The sequence below is a fragment of the Gymnodraco acuticeps genome, unplaced genomic scaffold, assembly GCF_902827175.1.
Source record: "Gymnodraco acuticeps unplaced genomic scaffold, fGymAcu1.1, whole genome shotgun sequence".
NCBI classification, from domain to species: Eukaryota; Metazoa; Chordata; class Actinopteri; order Perciformes; family Bathydraconidae; genus Gymnodraco; species Gymnodraco acuticeps.
In genome coordinates, this window is record NW_022992052.1 from 122,699 (window position 1) to 143,220 (window position 20,522).

General features: G+C 41.2%; 1 protein-coding gene across 2 annotated transcripts in view; it reads right to left on the reverse strand.

The window, feature by feature from the left end:
• slc12a2 (solute carrier family 12 member 2) overlaps nt 1–20,522 on the reverse strand; it is a 91,307-nt gene that overhangs the window by 44,047 nt on the left and 26,738 nt on the right. For both annotated transcript variants that reach the window (XR_004567639.1, XM_034202019.1), the window contains exons 4-17: nt 20,227–20,322; nt 16,870–17,009; nt 15,526–15,636; nt 14,869–14,977; nt 14,618–14,742; nt 14,387–14,471; nt 13,452–13,612; nt 13,245–13,352; nt 12,804–12,927; nt 11,140–11,241; nt 7,470–7,625; nt 5,700–5,799; nt 4,652–4,763; nt 1,663–1,803 (exon numbers count right to left, since the gene is read on the reverse strand). Coding sequence is in view for 1 of the 2 variants with exons in the window: in XM_034202019.1 (XP_034057910.1) it covers nt 1,663–1,803; nt 4,652–4,763; nt 5,700–5,799; nt 7,470–7,625; nt 11,140–11,241; nt 12,804–12,927; nt 13,245–13,352; nt 13,452–13,612; nt 14,387–14,471; nt 14,618–14,742; nt 14,869–14,977; nt 15,526–15,636; nt 16,870–17,009; nt 20,227–20,322 (1,670 nt within the window). In the remaining variant the exon portion in view is untranslated. The remainder of the gene's footprint in view (nt 1–1,662; nt 1,804–4,651; nt 4,764–5,699; nt 5,800–7,469; nt 7,626–11,139; nt 11,242–12,803; nt 12,928–13,244; nt 13,353–13,451; nt 13,613–14,386; nt 14,472–14,617; nt 14,743–14,868; nt 14,978–15,525; nt 15,637–16,869; nt 17,010–20,226; nt 20,323–20,522) is intronic.

Below are 20,522 nucleotides of genomic sequence, written 5' to 3' on the forward strand. Positions count from 1 at the left end.
AAATCCACGGTTTTCTTACATTTCTGATCAGATTGGTCAAAACTTCAGAATTTGAATTGACCGCTGTTCAAATGACAGCGTTGTTTTCCCCCAAAAGTGGGCGGAGCCGTACTTTTTGCCCGGAAGTGACGCATGTGTTACTCTCATTATAAGAGCATGTATCTGTAGCCGGGTTATAGAAATAACATAATTTTGATTTAAAAATCATTTAGATCATGTAAGACAGTTTAAGGACATAAAAGGCTGAATTCAATAACATTTATAGCCTCTGACACGGTGAATATAAGTATCCTGAATCAGGAAATGCAACAAAGTGACCCAAACCACGCCCTGCACAGTGAAGATGAAGGAGGTACAGGGTCCTGTGATTTAATTAAGACTGAAGCACCACTCAATCCTGAATTAAATACAGATTTAAATCCAAGGTCAACATGTACGTTAGAGGGTCTTGAACATAGTTGTTTTTCAGTGATTGTAATGTTATGTTTAAATTAGGGCTGTCAGTCGATTAAAATATTTAATCGCGATTAACCGCATGATGTCCATAGTTAATCGCACATTTTTTATCTGTTCTAAATTTACCTTAAAGGAATATTTTTCAAGATTTTAATACTCTTATCAACATATGAGTGGCCAAATATGCTTAATGCAAATGTTTGTTTATTAACCTCTGAACGATGACAAATATTCTCCTGAACATTTTCAATACAACAACCTGGAACCTCCCTCTCTCTCTTACACTCTCTCTCTCTCTCTTCACTCTCTCCCAACCCTGTGTACTTCTCTGCTCTGAGCCAGTTGCTCAAACAGACAAGCCTGTTTACAGTTGTCGGCGAAATGCCGCTCCTCTGTCTTCATAACAGTCAAAGCATGACACTGGAGTTCCCACCTAGGGTCAAAATAATGCGCTGTGTTGGATGCGATCTGAATTATCTCACGGAGCCCCTCGTCCTCCACAATGTTTAGCTGTGGCCACCCATTTAGCTATCGCTGTTGAAAGCTTGCTGCTCGTAGACGCCGGGTCCAGGCGTCTCCCAAGCGAGCGGCAGGAGCGGGGCTGTCAGCATCAGCTGGGTGCTTGGCTTGCTGTTTAACACACCTTTTTTGTATCCATATCTCTCGCTAAAATCTCCCACCAACCAACTAACATCAACAACAACGTCAAGCCTTTGGGCTCTGAGACTACGAGGCGGGCTCTGAGACTACGAGGCGGGCTCTGAGACTACGAGGCGGGCTCTGAGACTACGAGGCGGGCTCTGAGACTACGAGGCGGGCTCTGAGACTACGAGGCGGGCTCTGAGACTACGAGGCGGGCTCTGAGACTACGAGGCGGGCCGAGGACAAATACACACGCACGTTAAAATAATTAGTGGCGTTGAACTTTTTTTGTATTAATGCGTTAACTTGACAGCCCTAGTTTAAATGTCTCTTTCACTTGTATTGTGTCTTAATATTTGTCCTTGTTTGAAGTTGCAAACGGAGCGCTGTGATTCAAGAAACATTTCACACTTTATCTTGACAATAAAGTAATATCGTTGTGTATTTTTAAAGAATGTGCCATAATAAACATGTGCTCATCAACAGCCACAAACAGAGTTGTTGTTGTTGGAGTCTTGAACAGTGTTTGCCTGTCAGTGATGGGTTGAAACTCTGTCCTCCTACCTGCAGCAGATATTGAGCGCCCTGCCTCATGTCCTCTGCAAACACCGGTGTGTAGAAGGCCTTGGTCTCGTTCTTCAGGAGCCAGCGCTGGTACCGCGCCTGATCGTTAGCCAGGTCTTTGAAGTTTGGCCTCCTGTAGCCCTGTGGACACACACAGAAAATGTAACTCATCTCACAGCCCTGCGTGGAATTCTGTACGTCTATATTTAAACGGGTTAGTCATCACAGAAAGCTTATTTTACTCGGAATCTCCTCTTCAAAATCGTTGTTTATTTCTGAAGAAAAGCACTTGTAAAGCTGCTCTTCAGAGGAATCTGTAATGCCATTAGCTGAGGATGTTTACACCGTTTAACAGATCAGAAACACAGAGCTGCTTCACTGCACAGAGCCATACAATTCAAAATGGCCTTCCATTGTGGAGCAGTTATGGCTGGCAGGGGATTTGCAAAAGGCTTTTCAAACCGTGTATTCAGGAGTGGAACAAACGCATCAACGGTTTCCGCTGAGGACCAGTGATGTGTTCATACCTCCGTCAAAACACAGGTAATACATCCCACAACTGTGATGGAGCATTAAAGGGAAAATGATCTTAAATTAAATAAACAATGAACTTCCTCAGAGCAAGAACAGGAAGCCTGATAAGTAACTGTTGCAGGAGATCATCCTTACTTTGAAATTGGCCTTGTTACGGCTCAAAAAGCCAATATTGGCACTTTTTTTACTTGTATTCACATATTTAAAGACATGTTTGTATTGAAAAGGATTATCAGCTGTATGGTTTTTATTTAATCCTGTACTACTCAGACGACAGTTGTGAATAAACAAGTGTAATACTGTTGAATGATTGAAAAATAAGCTAAAAGCTGAGCATGTTGAATATGACTTGATTGGAGATGGTAGGTCATAGAAATGGATAGTTAGGTATAATCTACCTGACCATCAAAGGGCCCAAACATAAGTGTAAACTCATTACAAGTCAAAGAAATGACAAACTTTCTTAGTAAATAGTTTAACTAACTCAGAGTAATTTCATTTGTTGAATTGTTAGTCTGACACTAACTAGACTTCACTAATGGCGCATTTCCACAGCAGCACGGTTTAAGCGTGCCGTGCCAAACCCGGCCCGTTTTTGGTTGCGTTTCCACTCGGCGTAGTTCCGGCTAGCGGGTACTTTTTCACAGTTTTTCTGGCTCTCCAAAATCGAGGTTCTTTCCGGGCCAACAACCGGGCTGAGTATGCTAAACTAGTGAGAGAATAGCTGGCAACTACAACAAAATGAACATATTGTACCGTGATTTAATTGTAATACACATTTCAAAATGATGCCGAAGTAACAACATACTGATACCGGTTAGTAAAAACCATGAATTAATGCTTTGACAAGTCTGCAGACAGACGGCAGGCGAAAAACCTTTTAAAATGTGGGCTAAGCTAACGTTGTATATGCTCCGACCGTCCACACTCACAACAACGGCCTATACAGACATAAATAAACCAGCGACTGTATTCTCCATGACACAGACAGTCTGTGGTTTGTACTTGTTTAACTTTTGTCTAGTTTCTGAACAGATATGAGGAGCTGTGAGCTCTGAGGGCTAACAGCTAACAGCTGATGTTGGTTTTGTGGTTCTCATTGAAGATGACATCACGGCTCCGCCTACACTGCGTTACTATAGTTACTGCCCCAGTTCCTAAACTGTAATGGAAACGCAGCATAAAGTGAGCCTGGCCTACCAAGGACTAACTGTACCGTACTAAGCCGAGCGAGGCCCTGCAGTGGAAATGCGCCATAAGAGTAAAGTGAGGACTTTACACATCCACTAAGTGATAGATTTGCAGCTGTAATCCGATCCAGGGGCCACATCATGGTGTTAAGCCTACAGTGCAGCATTGTGGGAATATTCAAGGTGAAGTTAACAGGACCTAATGAGACCTGACTAGAATGAAACAGAAATAAAGCAGTTATCTGCACAGACTGTATTTACCATGGCATATTCAGATAGAAACTAACCTTCTACCATATCACAGGCAAACATAATCCATTCATTCAAACACATACTATGTGAAGTGTGCCATGTGAGCTATCAGTTTAATAAATGGGAAAAGGGTTAACATGAACACTTCATTTATAAAGTAGAGGTTTTACAATAAAGAATGAATGGTTAAGGAATTATTACTCCATAATTAACACAAGGGCTGAATTAAGCTACAATACACACCATCATAATCATAACTTCGGCTCAGACAGTGCAATAGTGTGATGGAGAACACATGGAGTCATTTTACCATGTGCTGTGAATGCTTACAGTTTAATGTGCAAAATCAAGCTTTTCATTTTTACTATTCAGAAAGTATGCTCGTTAGGTTGAAGCTGTTTAAGTTGAACTGCACTTGGAAATGCTCCGCCCCCTGAAGTACTTTTGACAGATGTTATTTTGGACAGAGCAGGAGCATGATCAGATTTTTGAACATAGCTTTATGACGGGATAAAAAAGACAGATGATTATTTATTTACTTCCACTTCAAAACAACATCCCTAACGATGAGGGAAGGAGCCAAAATGCTTATTTAGCCCGAGTTAATTATTTCCATTATTGTTATTATTTTAGATTGCACACATTAGTATTTAATTACAATTCACGGCAATGGTCACATGGGTGTGGTTTATTGGTATTCAGGCCACCTGTTGTTTGCAGGGAATTTTGTTTTGACACCCTCTTGTCAAAACAAAATTCCCAGCAAACAACAGGTGGCCTGAGCTGGCTCTAACATGTGTGGACAGTTTGAAGTTGTTGTTTGTTTATTTGAGTGACGAAACATCGTTAAACTATGACGTCACTACAGGACTCTTTTACTTGAAACGCCTCAAAGCGATGAGGCGACCTTAGCCCCTAAGCGACTGTTCATTGGGAGTTTTGTTGCTACAATCAAGTTCCTTTCTGTTCACTGTTAACATCGACTAAAGGCCAACCAGAGGGTTTCTCCTCACCGTGCGGATGTGACCGCAGATCATCAGGCCCACGTTCTTGGTGAAGCTGTAGACCAGATCCAGGAGAGCAGGGCGAGAGTTGGGGTATCCCGTCATCACCAAACACTGGGGTCTGCACACACACACGCACACACACACATCAGCATTTCTACTGTATACATCACTATTGAATTCTGACATTAACAGCATGACTAGCTTCTAAAAGTGCAGCCCCTCTTCGCCCTGACCTTCACGGTGACCTCTGGACTTTAGCACAGGACAAATACGGAGCAGAGTAGCGCACATCAAAGAGAATATGTTAAGCACCGTGAGATTTAATGGAGGCGGTGAGAGGAGACAAGAAGGAGCTCAGAGTCCTCCTGAAGACAACCAGAGACTTTAATCTCTGCTCGCTCTGCTGCCCTGGCAACATAATCTCTGATACGTAATAATAATACTACCTGCTTTAGGTGTGTTCAACATCATGAATCAGCACAGGACAGACATCTTCCAAAGCTACTAAATGATTGTTTTATTTATATTATAAGCATCAGAAACAACAGCCTGGGAGGATATTAATCATAAATAATATAATGGTTTTGATTATTTATTCAAAGCGATTCATTTTGAAGGATTCTTGCTTTATCATTTCTTCGTGGGTTAAATGCGCTTGAAGTGACTTTGAATAAAAGCTTCGGCTAAATGAAATGTAAAGTAAACAAATGTGATATACCAGCACTGAAACGTGAGGCTATCGCTTATACTTCAGCATGCTAACAGATGTCTGCCTGATTATGATTTGATGCATATGGTGAAATACGTAAGAAGATACAGGACTGCAGATGGAAATGAGCTATTAGCTAAACTCTGGCATAAAACTGTATTTGTATGCATGGTCCTTGTTTAAATAGAAACTACAATTAGCCTAGTCCAACTGTAATGCTGGTAACTGCAGATGTGTGTGTGTGTGTGTGTGTGTGTGTGTGTGTGTGTGTGTGTGTGTGTGTGTGTGTGTGTGTGTGTGTGTGTGTGTGTGTGTCTAGTGGGGGTGCTTGGCTGTGTTTTGTACCTGAAGTTCTTGACGTGGTCCTCCACTCCGCTGAGGTGCAGAGTGTGTGTGAGGGCCTGGTGGTAGGTCAGCGCCTGGGTGGAGGAGCCCCAGTTCACATCTGGAGAGGAGGACGCATGCGGGCAGAAACACACAGCGTGTTTACAGAGAGCACTGACCCATGTGGTGTCACAGGCAAGGGAAGGCCTCGCATGTGTGTGTAGCTGCGTGTCAAACTGAGTGTGCACACAGGTGTGTGTTCAGAGCTGCTTTGTGTTTGCAGAGGTGCACAGATGTGTGTTGTGTAGCAGCGGGATGTATTCAGTCACACTTTGTTTACTAGTTTCACTTTATGATAGCAGCAGGCAATGTTTTTAAAAATGCCACGGCACAAATAAGGCCCAGTCATTATTTGTTAGCAATTCTATATGTGCAATAACACATGCAGAAAGAAAGGAATACAAGTCATTATGATGTGTGTTTGCTGTAACACATATTTAGAGCATCTTTCAAATGTGTCAGTATAACACCCCATGAGCTCGGTTGTAGTTAATCTACATCATCGAATATTTTCTAAGCTTTTGTTCTTGAAAATAAAATATTAGTTTGTCAAACTTCTTCCAGGATAAGGCATAGTTTTCTCTGATGGAGTATTGTTTGCATTAAACAACGTATTTAGATTTGTCAGATATTTAGCTCATTATAAAAATATTGAATATTTGTATTGAAAAAATTGTTTTGTTCTGAAACAAAATATGCTAGTTTCGTATTACAGGGTATATGCAGGAATCCTGAAGTCAAAGTAAGACCTTCTTTAAGACCCTTTCCATACATTTTAAGACCTCATCTCCACTTGGAGTTTTAACCGGTTACCTTGGCGACACACTTCACCTCACATTGACTATATACAGTATTGATTGTCCTTCCTCCTTATCTTCCAACCATTTGGACGCAGACTTGCATTTCCCCATAACGATGTTGCTTAGCAACCGGCGTAAACGGACCGTCGCGCGCTATCAAGCAGTGAGCATGCGATGTCCTGTTCAGATGACGTCAAACCCAACGGGATGCCATAAATAAACTACACAGAATCACACTACACACCTACGCAATGATTACATTCAGGCAGACTGTAGAATACAACCTCTTTGGACCATTTATATACTTATTGAAAACAAGATACAAAATGTAAAACCTTGGAAAATGCAGTTTAATACTTTTTAATAGCCTTCATTTTCACTAAATTGATTTATCAACTTTTAATACTTTTTAAGACCCCGCGGACACCCTGGATTAATCCTGTGCTGTGCTCACTGACCACAGACTAAAATATGTTTTTCTTTACGAGTTCATGTTACTGTACATGTTACATCTAACAAGGAATTAAATTCCTTTCTTAATAAATAAGAAATTCAATTAATACATTTGATCATTTTGGTCAAGAACCATAATTTGTTAGATATCTACTTGTTGTATCATGTGAACATAGCTTCAGCGATGTTGAAATGATTGGTGGAGTAAAAAGGTTTGATGGTTTAGTTTAATACTCATGTCTGATTGTTCAGTTTGGAAATTCTGCGGTCTGTTATTTCTTAATAGCAGACTGTTGCTAGGTATAACAGACTGTTGCTAAGAATGCTCTGATCAAAGACCATGTTTAGTCATATCAATCTGCAGAAAGAAGTCCAGTACATGTATAGTCAGCTGTGGCCAAAAGCACAAAATAGTTTTCTAGTTACTCCATCAGAAAACTCCATGGATTATATGTTAGAAACAGGAAATATAGTTCACCTGGCTTCTTGTAGCTGACGTAGATGAACAGCCCCAGCACGATGACGTTGGTGAGCAGAGCCGCCCACCAGTTGATGACGAACATCACCACGCAGCACAGGACCGCTCCGGCCAGAGACACCCACATGTTGTAGTATTTGAAGCTGGGACGCCATCCTGCAGCACCGAGGAAAACATGTCACGACATCGCCAACAAAAACCCCTTAAGAGAGCTCGTCACAAACCGTTTCATGTTGGAAATATTAAAAATAATTATAATAATAATGGTAAAAGTGAGGAGATGCACTTCATGTTAAGGTTGAGTAAAGTCAAGGACTCCTTAACCCAATTAAGTCGGACCTGTCGTTTGAAATTAGGACATATTGTGGAGAGGAGACATTGTCATAGTTATTAACATGGTCTTAGAATAGTTCATGTTGCTGTTAAATGCATGGATAACGTTATGGTTGGATATGTGCTGAGGTTAACAAACGAGAGTTAGCAGCCTGAAGGTTATACCAGCTATTAGACGCCGTATGTGTTTACTGGGTTCCACAGAAACTAGACTAGGAGGATTTTAGTGATGGGATACTGTGTGCAGTTACACAATGACAAGAGGCTAAATCAAAGCACAGGACATAAAGGGTACATCGTCTCAGCCCCATGAGCGGGGAGAGAACACCGAATGGGTAGAAGTGTTTGCAGAGGCAGTACAATCCACAAGATAATGTGTGTATTACTGCTCGCCTCTAATTTAGTCGTGTACCATTTAAGTCCGTGTGATTTTATGACCTGGCTGGAGGAAATAGAAGCCGATAGAGAATCTGTACCTGGAGTTCTGCTAGAGCTTTGGTATTGTGGGGGGAAAAAGCAAACAACTCAATATACAAAAGATCCACTACTGGAGATGCATTTCAGTAAGATATTCTCAGTGTCAGTCCAAAGAAATGGAAATATTTCCTCACATGCCCACCATGCGATCGTCTGCGTTTCACCATCTGTGTCTTAGATTTAAGTTTCCACTTCTTTCCAGGACAAATGTAATCTACAGTATTACTGAATCCCTTATCAGACCAAATCTTTCTACACAATAGGCGCTTTCACACCGGAGTACTTTTCCCGTTTAGTTCCGATAGTGCCTGGGATTTTGCGTTCACACCAAAGAGAGAACTTAGTTCATGAGAACTTTTCCCCCCTTTTCAGTCCCTGCTAGAGAGGTGGTTTCCTGGGGAGACAAAAGTTCCAATTTCTGATTGGCTGGGCGAATTGCAAACCACGCCCCGTAAAAGTTTTTTAAAGCTGCCATTGTATTTACTGGCATTAGCATTAGCCCCGCGCACCAATGGAGAGAGACTAACTTATGGCAACACAAATAAAACATGGGAGTGGTGGAGATGAGGAGGTGTCGGCGTTCTGGTGATTTTCTCTGAAGGCTTCAGTAGAAGCTGCTGGGACTCCCAGCAGCTTCTACTGAAGCCAGTCCCCAACTCCGGGGACTTCTGGCCGGGGACTTCGGGCGGCAGTATACGCCGTGAAGTGGTTTGCGGCCTGCCAGTAAACCCAAAGCAGAAGAAGTGACGTCAGCGGCTTCATTTGCCTAATATTCTCTCAGGGACTTATTCCGGTGTGAACGCGATCGGCTCTTTGTTCCAAGGGGGGAACTAAGTGCTGGGAGCTAAGTACGGCAAAGTACTTGGTGCAAAACTATTGTATCAGATGGAGTTAAGATCAGACATTTGAAAAGATGGAAACAGCTTTGGTTGGTGGTTTTATTCAATTTTATAAACTATGATAAGGTACTTACACCTTTCTTTGCACCAGCTACTTGTTACATATATCACATGTCCCGACTCAGATCTATTACATTTATATCTATAACATTGATACGACAGCTGAAAGGAGACAGCGAGAGAGATAAGGACATTAACCATGATAGAGCCATTACAGACTTGTTATCACTCACACCTGATCCTCTCTGATCCTTCCTTTCCCAGAGCTCATTAACAAGACAAAGGTTCATTATAACCTTTCATCACATGAGCTATGGAAATTAAAGTTAATCCTTAAGTGGTTTCCAGAAGCCGGCTAATCTTATTTTGTTCATTGGTCTTCTTCGCTATTCAAAAGACAGTAACACTCTTTCTGGAAACAGTGTCTGTTCAAGTGTTTATGGTTTTATTTGTGTACAACTCTATCACAGGTTAAACTCCAGTGGATTGGAGACACACATATCTCAAAACATGGACAAATATAAGCAAAACTATCCTGGATAGAAGCCATTGGAGGGCAATACCAATCTGGATTTTTAATTAAAATACCCACAAAAAGTACAGATGGCCAAATCGGGCCCTTGGTGGATTTAATTTCGGCCCGCAGGACAATTTCTAATTACTATTAGATCTGGCCCGCCGGTATATTGCACGCACACCTTCACTCCATCCTGAGGGTCTCCTCCGCTCAGAGCCTGAGCCCAAACATTGATGACCTTGCACCCGAGATGAGATGCCAAGTATCTGAGCTAGCATCACAGAGCAGCAACCTGAGTTTAATGGATGCTTCCTTCTGCACTTTGTTTCTTGTGACAACAGGGCATGTCAGGGCAGAGCACGACTCCTGACATTTCCCTGTGTGTGATTTTTTATTTGTGCTGTTGTATTTGTAAGTGTTTTTATTGTAAAGTATTTTTATTGTATATACTGGCTCGACCAAAAATCGTTTTAAAAATGTGCTATATAAATACAACTTGATTTGATGTTTGGTTTTTCTTTGAGGGAAATGTTTTGTTGAAGCTGTTGTTGGCCTGTGGAAAAATGTAATCATAAGAAATGACTCTGCAGATAGAGCCATAAGAAATGAATGCAACTGATTATTTAATGTTGTTTTTATAGGCAATAATTTAAGCTTTGTAAGTTCCAGGTTTAATATGTGCAATAAGTTCATTCAATAAACATTGAACCAGTCCGGCCCTCGACGTGTACCGATTTTTTTATTTTGGCCCACTGTGTATTCGAGTTCGACACCCCTGTAACTGTAACTGTTCTGATGCCAGACAAAACAACAGCTCAATAAAAATTTAAATGCCTATTGCTCCAATACAACACTAAACCATGACTCGTAACTATGACTCAGCGCATCAAATAAAATGAGTCATCTGTTGGGAACAATAGTAGTAGTGTATTTTAACGATCTGTATAGTCATGTAGTGATTGGAGCATATGGGAATCAAAAACAACTGACCACCAACAGCCGATTACTGCACTGGGATTTCATGTCATTTTCAACGATATTAAATAACACTGCGTCATCGCTACAATGACAGTAAAGTAATTGGTTTAAGTAAAACGTTTACTTTGATGTTGGACAAGGCTTGCTGTTCTGTCAAAGTGAAATCCTAACAATTTGAATAACAAAAAAATCTAAAGCTTTGATTTTGGAAACATTTGAAAACACCCTAAAAGTTTACAGAATAGACATTTGAAATGTTCCTGTGGGAAAACGGAGTTGTTCATGTGAGTGCTACTATCTGGCTTCTGATCCGTTAAAGACTCTAAGCTGTGAGAGCACTTGGACATGTGATTCCTTTTGAATCCCATCATTTCCAATCATTGTTAAAAACCATATGACTGATTTTTAACAATCTCTAATGATCCTAACTCTACAACTCAGCACATTTCTCTGCTTTTGATCTTACCTGGGGAGTTAGCCAGTGAAGCGTGGAACACGGAGAAGTTGATCAAGGCGTAGGAAGCCAAGAAAAAGTTTGAGATGATGGGGGCAATAATGTTCAACTTCGCTGCAAGAAGAACACATGAAACGGTACAATTAAAATTAATCACTATCACATTTCCTGTCCTCTTTTCCTCAGTCGTTTGCAAGAGGAAAACAAAAGGCTATTATTTTTTATTTATTTGAGTCGTTAATAAATATAATAAATCGGACAATTCTTTACAGTTTACACAAGAGTTTCCGTTAGAATTTTGTCAACATGTCCGTTAAAGTTTCAATCTTCCGGACAAAATGAGAAAAGTGCTGGTCAAAGGTCTACTTTGTTATTTATTGAGCTTTAAAACAAATTGATAACGACTCTATATTAAACAAACTAATTATAGTAGATGAACTACATTATTCAAAAGTGTACAGTAACTTTGGATACAAAAAAATGGAGCCTCTCTCTCTCTCTCTCCCTCTCCCTCTCTCTCCCTCCTGACAGCCTGTCAGTATCGTCTCATGCAGCTCACTGATCCAGTAATGGGTGACCCGACAGTGAAGAATAAATATATGTATAACTAGTTTAGGTTGTTCCAGCGGTAGATAAAATAGCTAAGTGTGTTAGGTCTAACTTGAAGTGTGTGTTTTGCTCAGCTCCGCAGCTGAGCTGATCTCTCTCTCTCTCTCTCTCGTCAGATTATACTTTACTCGCGTTTATGTCCATATCGATCGGATCTAGCTAATGATACGACTGCCTGCGTATCAAAGGACACCTATAAGGGTTGCTTGGTAACGGGATGTGGCGGCAAAAGTATAGCGCAGCATTAAGCATTTGTTTACATGAGGGGTCAAAATGTCCCCTTCAGGAGGGTAAATCTCTTTCTCCACATTAAATGTCAGACAGTAGAAAGGAAGTGACTGTGCATGTAGCGTATTGACTGTTCTTGTCTGTCACATAAGTGGCGCAACTGATGCGGTATTGCGCTAAGGGGAAATTATTTTGACCGGAGAGATTTAGATTTGCCGGTCTTCAGCATATTTTACCGGTCATAGTCCGGTAATTACCGGCTAACGGAAACTCTGGTTTACACCATCAAATACTTGGGACCAGTGCAAAATATTATATCTATAACATTGGGTTGAGATACTTGTGATGGAATGATTCTCGCCCCATCAGACCATGTTCTGTATCTGCATATACTGTAAGCATAATGCCTTTTTATAGGGGACCATTATTTTGTAATAATTCATAATAATGTTCAAAAAAGTTCTCAGGGAATAACTGTGTAATTTGGCACTAATTATAGGAAATTAAGGGACAAGCTTGAACTAATTGGTCTATTCAAACCAAAGTAACTATTAATTATTCACTTATTAAAAAGGTAATTGAAATGTCCTCTATCAATCCAATGCTAATATCACAAATTAACCATTTGTCTCAGGGGGCCTTACAGCCTTATTCAATTCATTGTAAATGCCCCAATTAACCACTATCTTAAATGTGTCCTTATGGTCACTGCCAGATGTCCTCTCAAGTAACGTTCTCTTGATTGAACACTACCACCCCTAGATTTTTGGGTCATACTAAGTGGGGTTTATTGGTAACTCAGAGAGATAATGACTAGTGAGTAGTGTGTGCAGCCGTACCGATGAGAATGAAGGCCAGAGCGATGATGAAGGTCAGGATGTATCCTTTCAGGGGCTCGTTGTTCTTGCCGTAGCCTTTGGCGAACATGCCCAGGCCGGGGTAAATGTTGTCCTTACACAAAGCCTGTGGAAAAATAACACAGAGTTTTAGGTGTTCATGTTCAAAAACTACAAAATGTACTGTTAGCCAAATATATAGGTAAATTGCTCTTAACGGTATATTGTTTCACTGTACAGCATTTCATTTTACATTCTGTTCTTGTTTATCTTATTCTATTTACATGTATTTATGTTGTGTGTTAGGATGAGCCTGGGACTTAAGTTAAGTTTCATTGCCATAACTACTCTGTAGCTACTGTGTGACAATAATGAATCTTTGAATCTTGAGGGTTGTTAGTGTAATTCGTTAGGTGCCTTAATGCACGTTGTGTCAGATCTTACCTGGAAAACTTTGGGAGCGCTGACTAACGAGGCCAGAGCGGAGGACAGAGTGGCCGAGAAGATTCCAGCAGAGATGATGGGCCCGAAACCAGAAACCATGCTCATCACCTGAAACAAACACGAAATGTGAATTAGACTTTTTACACCCAACAAACAGCAATCTTATGACCTCTCCAGACCTCGTCTCCTGACTGAGCCCCTTCATACCTGAAAGTCATTTTGGAGTCCAAATTTGCAGCCGGCAGCATCGTTCTTACACGAAGAGAAATCAAAGCCGAATTTGCAGGCAGCGTCTGTGCAGTTGGCCATGAACTGAGAACTGAGTGTGTCATTAACATTCCCACTGGCGTCTCTCACAATACAGGAGCCTGGTGAGAAATGCACAGACACTCTGTTAGACACCATAGCCGCTTTCATACTATAGCCGCTTTCACACCAAGTACTTTGTCGTACTTAGTTCCCAGCACTTAGTTCCCAGCACTTAGTACCCCCATGGAACTAAAGAGCAGATTGCGTTCACACCGGAATAAGTCCCTGAGGGAAGATTACGCAAATGAAGCCGCTGACGTCACTTCTTCTGCTTTGGGTTTACTGGCAGGCCGCAAACAACTTCACGGCGTATACTGCCGCCCGGAGTCCCCGGAGTTGGGGACTGGCTTCAGTAGAAGCTGCTGGGACTCCCAGCAGCTTCTACTGAAGCCAGTCCCAAGCCTTCCGAGTAAATCGCCAGAACGGCGACACCTCCTCATCTCCACCGCTCCCATGTTTTTTTTGTGTTGCCATAAGTTAGTCTCTCTCCGTTGGTGCGCAGGGCTAATGCTAATGCTAATAATGCTAATGCCAGCCAATACAATGGCGGCTTCAAAAAACTTCTCCGAGTTTTACGGGGCGTTGTTTGCAATTCGCCCAGCCAATAGAAATTGGAACTTTTGTCTCCCCAGGAAAGTACCACCTCTCAAGCAGGGACTAAAAAGGGGGGAAAAGTTCTCATGAACTAAGTTCTCTTTTTGGTGTGAACGCAAAACTCCAGGAACTATCGGAACTAAACGGGAAAAGTACTCCGGTGTGAAAACGCCTCGTGATGTATGTAAAAGAATTACAGATTTTCCAAGTTACAGACTAAATCACAAATAGCACTGCACCTGTTGAAACAGCAACTCCCAGGTACACTATTCCTGTGATCACGATGGCCAGAAGGGTTCCTCTGGGGATGGCCAGCTGTGGGTCCTGCAAGAAAAAACACAACAAAAGCTATCGATCTACACAAACATGGGATTTCTTATCTATAAAAAGGCCTTTACGTTTGCTCGGTTCGACAGCGTCAATCTAATAAATCTAAATCCATCCCATGAGCATCATCTCAGTAGACTTACAGCGAGGTCTCCTGAAATGTTGGCCCCGGCCAGAATACCAGTGGCTGCAGGGAAGAAGATGGAAAACATGGAGAAGAACGTCTCGCCTCGGAAATCCGGACCCATGTTCTCCCACATGATTGCACCTGATAATACGATAGAGATTAGAGTACTGTACGGCCAGGGACAGAGCCTTCTTCAGTGCCAACACAGGAGGTAGATATGTTCATTCTGTTGATTTCAGCTAGTTTCATTTAAGTGTGTGGACATACTGTCGTAGCCAAAGTAGCCCAAAGCTTCCTTGGACTTGATGGGGATGAAGGTTCCGATGAAGTAGTTGATGATGGCTGCGATGAGGACAATGAGCAAGAATATCTGGGCCTACGGAGAAGAAAATAAACCAAATTATTAGTCACAGCTGATCTCTTACACTAACATGTCAAACACCTGAACTTTTGAAAGAAAATCCATCTGTTTGCAACTTATATATATTCCAATTACTTGACTATTCTGCACTATTTCTATTATATTCTATTTTATTTACTTGCACTATTGTATCGGTTTTATTGTGTTGCACTGTTGGAGGAGCCTGTGACCTAAGATGTTCATTGTCATAACTACACTGTAGCTATGCACACATGACAATAATCTTGAATCTTGAAATCAATCATGGTGCGTGTCCTGAGTCTGATGGCTCTAGGGAACATTTGGATTTCCAGGAATCTAATGCCTCTGCTCTGCCTTTAATCTAAACGGTGCTTTATTTTGATTCTTTAAAGGGATCAAAATGTAAATAGGCCACTATAGTGACGGCTTTTTATAGGTGCCAGGTTCTTGCCATTTTCTAACCTAGTTCAGGTTACCAGGACCACACTTGAGCAATGTTTAAGATAGACTTCATTTAACCAGGAATAGGGTTTTGTTCCTACCTTGGCCTCCCATTCCATGCCTGCCACAGAGATGCCCAGCAGAAGGATCACCGTGATGGTGCCGATGATGCGGACATCGTTGATTTCATCTGTCATGATGGCATCTGCACCCTGCAAGACAAAACATGGAGTTGTTAAAGAATATAACAATAAATCCCAATGGCTAAAGTTCTTGATTTTTACAGACGATTAGACAGTAGTCTAATGATGGTGAGCTCACACACAGTCAATACAATACAATACAATACGGCTTTATTGGCATGACCACATTTTAAACATAGTATTGCCAAATCATTCCACACAAGGCGTTATAACAGATTAAAACAAAAATCAACACTAAACATAAATGTCAACAATACATGTGGCACAACAGCATAACACAAAACATACTGACAGAACAGTCCCTATTTGTGCGACTTTTATGTAATAATAATGTAGGCTTGAGACTGAATTCATCAAATAAAGTTTGTCTTTGTGGTATATGATTCCCTCTGTGTGTGCTTTGCAGAGCTGCTGTAAAGGTAAATGGATCAGCTCCAGCCCCCCCACAGCCCTAAAGGATAATAATGGATGGCTGGATAGATGGAGGGCCAATAAACAGTGATGTATCAGTTAACTTGGCTCATAGGGTGTCGCATTGCCACCAATTCTCTCTGCAGCAAGCTGTCTGTGTGCAGGTGATGGGAAAGGTCAGGTTTACTCAACTCAGAGAGTCAAAGTGGAAGTAAGACAGGGGTGTCAAACTCAAATTTCATCATGGGCCACGTAGGAATTATGGTTGCACTCAAAGGGCCGGTTGTAACTTTAAGACGATTATATCAAAATACATATATAAATATTTTATATATATAAAATAATGCATTATATTACATGATAGCCTCTGCAGTGGATTATTATCTGATAGGGTAATAACTTCATAATTAACTACGTCTGAAAGCAGAAGTCTAAGGCAAGTAATTGCAAGTCTCTTCAGTGAGAATATCACAAAATGATTTAAAAAGAAAAGCCAAATTCTGAAAAAAAAAGTTAAATAAAATAAAATTTTGAAGACAAAAAAGTGACATTCAAAATGTGACATTTTGAAAAAAAATTAAATGACAAAAAAATGTTTTGAGAAAAGGGGAAATTGAGAAAAAAAGTCCAATTTTAGATGCATTGTGGGACATGTAGTTTATGGGCAACGTGCGTCTGTAAAATCGCCATGTAACCGTATAATAAACATATTATAGTCTTTCAGAGCTATTGTGGGGCCACAGAAAATGAAGTTGCGGACCGGATTTGGCCCCCAGGCCTTGAGTTTGACACCCCTGAACTAAGAGCATCAAAAGGCACATAGAGACTTACGGCAAGAAGCTCCACAACGGTTTCAGCGAAGCCCACCACGTACATGGCTACAGCCACTGCGTTGGCAAAGGCAAAGATCAGACCGATGGATCCTCCAAACTCCGGACCCAGACTCCTCGATATCAAGTAATACGCTCCACCTGCAAAAAGGAAAATGGACAGAAGTTAGTGGAAGTGAACGTGAAGATGTTGAATTAAACAGATTTCTTATTATTTTATTGAATGTATACCTTTTTGTTTATACATACAGCAGGATGATTTAGCAGTGACACTAGCATAGTCTGTCTTGGCGAGGCATTAACAACCTCAATTGATCCCAATGACAACAGAGAAGGCTTTGAGCACTAAAGTTGAACATATTTTCAGATAAGTTGAGGAAGCTTGTTTTTGCCCGTGTCAGATGGAAGCTACCATAAGACCATAAAGCTCATTTGTTATAGCTGATTGACCGGCCGACCCTGAATGTTGCTCCCGCTGAGCGTTGTACTTTTTTTAATCTCCGTAAGTGGATCGTCCTTTCAACTCAACCAAAAGAAATGCAGCGCTTTCTCTCGACAAAATTAGATTTTTAGATTAGATTTACTTGAATAATCCTAATTTGGGAGTTGCTTTCGTCACGGCAGCATGTAAACAAGGCATTGCACATAATGTGGAAATTATACAGAATAGAACATAAAATATATATATAATAAAGTAAAATATATATAGTATAAATGGTAGGAAGAGGCGCTCCGCAGAGCCCTGCCAGCGCCTTTCTGCCAGTAAAAGGGTAAGGGCCCTAATTTGGCACTTTCAACAGTAAAAGGCTGACTCACCACTTTACAAAATGTTACCACTGCTAAAGCAACTTTACTGTAACGACTTCCAATAATCTCTGCTTTGATATTTGTTTCTCATCTCTTATCTCGCTGAAAGTGTATTCAGTTGAAAGTAACTTTCAGCACGGCGCCAAATTGGCCAATCAAATACAGGCAACCTGAAATTCCTGGTAGATTACTCTGCATAGTAACAGGGAGGATAAACTGATACATGCTTAAAGGGTATATGCAGGAATCCTGAAGTCAAATGTAAAACCTTTTAAGACCTTCTTTAAGACCCTTTCCATACATTTTAAGACCTCATCGCCACTTGGAGTTCTAACCGGTTACCTTGGCGACACACTTTACCTCACATATACTATATACAGTATTGGTTGTCCTTCCTCCTTATCTTCCAACCGTTTGGACGCAGACTTGCATTTCCCCATAACGATGTTGCTTAGCAACCGGCGTAAACGGACCGTCGCGCCATCAAGCAGTGAGCGTGCGATGTCCTGCTCAGATGACGTCAAACCCAACGGGATGCCATCAATAAACTACACAGAATCACACTACACACCTACGCAATGATTACATTCAGGCAGACTGTAGAATACAACCTCTTTGGACCATTCATATACTTATAGAAAACAAGCTACAAAATGTAATACCTTGGGAAATGCCGTTTAATACTTTTTAATAGCCTTCATTTTCGCTAAATTGATTTATCAACTTTTAATACTTTTTAAGACCCCGCGGACCCCCTGGCTTGTAAACAAACTAATGGAGCCCCTGTGATCTGTAGTGTTTGCTCCAGTGCTGCCACAAACCAAACAAACATAATTGACATCAAACAATTCCAACACAGGGTCAAACACATGCTGCTTCCTGTGCTTTCAACCACATTACACGTTGGAAATGGACCCCAGTTGTCATGGATATAAATCTGTTGATATTTGAGCTCAGTGGCTGGAATGATTTAGGACTTAAGATAAGAGCATGTGATAAGGATGAAAGCTTCAGATAGAGCCAATCAGTGAACAAAGAGTCAACAATTAACTGTGTGCTTAGCGGATCACCTTTGACACTTCCTCAGAGTTTAATGGAGTCTAAACGGCCATTAAACAAAATATGATAAAAAGTCATTAACCAGTCAATCATCTCATTAGAGACAGAGGTCTACGAGGCAGAGACGCTCTGACAGAGTCCTAGCAGGGTAGGGGGTTAAATATTAGACCTCCTTTCTGTCTCAGAGGAGAGTAAATGTCACCTGATTCAGTGAGAGCTGCCCCTGCTGCCTCCACCACTTCAACATCAAGTGAGGTTGATCACTGATTGATTTTCTCCTCTTTCATCTGACTCACATAAGGGTGCACATAGACACTTTTTCTGGCAGAAAGGCACTGGCAGGTCGCTGGGGAACACCTGCTAGCAGCAAAAACACCCTCCCAGCACTCTTTAATTGACAATGATATCATGGAAACACTATGATTCTCACTATGAGCAACATCCGGTGTCCTCCCGGCCGAACTGCTCCAACAAACAGGCTTTTCTGTCTTTGTTATGATAGTTTCCATCTGAGAGACACGGCAAAAGTAACTAGGGATGCATATCGTTGACTTTTTTACGATACCACTGAACGATACCGATACTCAACCGATACATATCGTGATACTTTGAAAATGTATCATCCCACAATTACTCCCATGAAGCGCTTTACGATATAGTTAACATGTCAAATGAATATTAAATTCAATTGTGGGACTTCTTGGTCCTTTTAGTTCTGAACAAACAATGAAAAATACATAACAAATATGAAGAAAACCGATTATGGAATATCTTTTATAACACCCGCCATCAGGTGTGCCGTTATAATTAATGTTAAACCTGAGATTCGACTAGAGAACAAATACATAATAGAATAAAGGTCATGAGATCTCGGCATTGCACAAACAAACAAATCTCATCTTTAAAATCAACATTTGCCTTCACTGGTGAGAGAAAACAAATCCCATCAGTTCATTTGTGGGACTTTTACCTTTCTAGAACAAACAATGAAAAATACATAAAATATGAAGAAAAACCATAATGCAATCTAATTTATAACAATTTATAACACCCGCCATTACGGGCCATGGACTCCCTTTTAAAATGAAATAAAAAATAAATAAAAATAAATTGAATCTTTTTTTTTTTTTTTTTTAAGTATCGAAATCGGATTTGATTTCGGTACGATATAACGTAGCCACCAGTAACCGGTATTTCGGTAATACCGGTATGCATCCCTAGGCCAAACACAAGCTTTTCATGCAGTGACGTCACCCTGGCGCTTTTTCTGAAACGTTTTCACCTGAGCGCTGGAAGTGGGTGAGAGTGCTCTGAAAAAATACTGTTTTTTTCTGGAGGTGGACGCCACTGAAGGCTAGCGCTCCGTTCTCATTGGAATCAATTTGAAAAAGACGCTGGTGTTTAGAAAAAGGCTCCATGTCCACACGGGCCATAATGCGACACAGCAGGAACAGGTCTGTGTTCTGCTTCTACTAATCAACGCAGTGTTTACCTCCTCTTACGAATCCGTTGGTGGCGATGGCGGAGGTCGAGAGTCCGGTGATGGTTGTCACCACGGTAGCCATGCCCACGATCAAACAGGAGAGACCTGAAGAGAGCAAAGACAACAGAGGGAATGGAAGGAATGTGCTACACTGTTGACAGTTTTCTAGCGGGCCGTCCGGCACACTGTGAAAAGTAGCACAGCCTCAGAGGCGAGCTGCACTGAAGCCCGCCACATGTGTCGCCCCGTGGAGATATTTCACATCAAAGCGGAGATTTATCAACAAGTGCTTGGGGGAGGGGGGG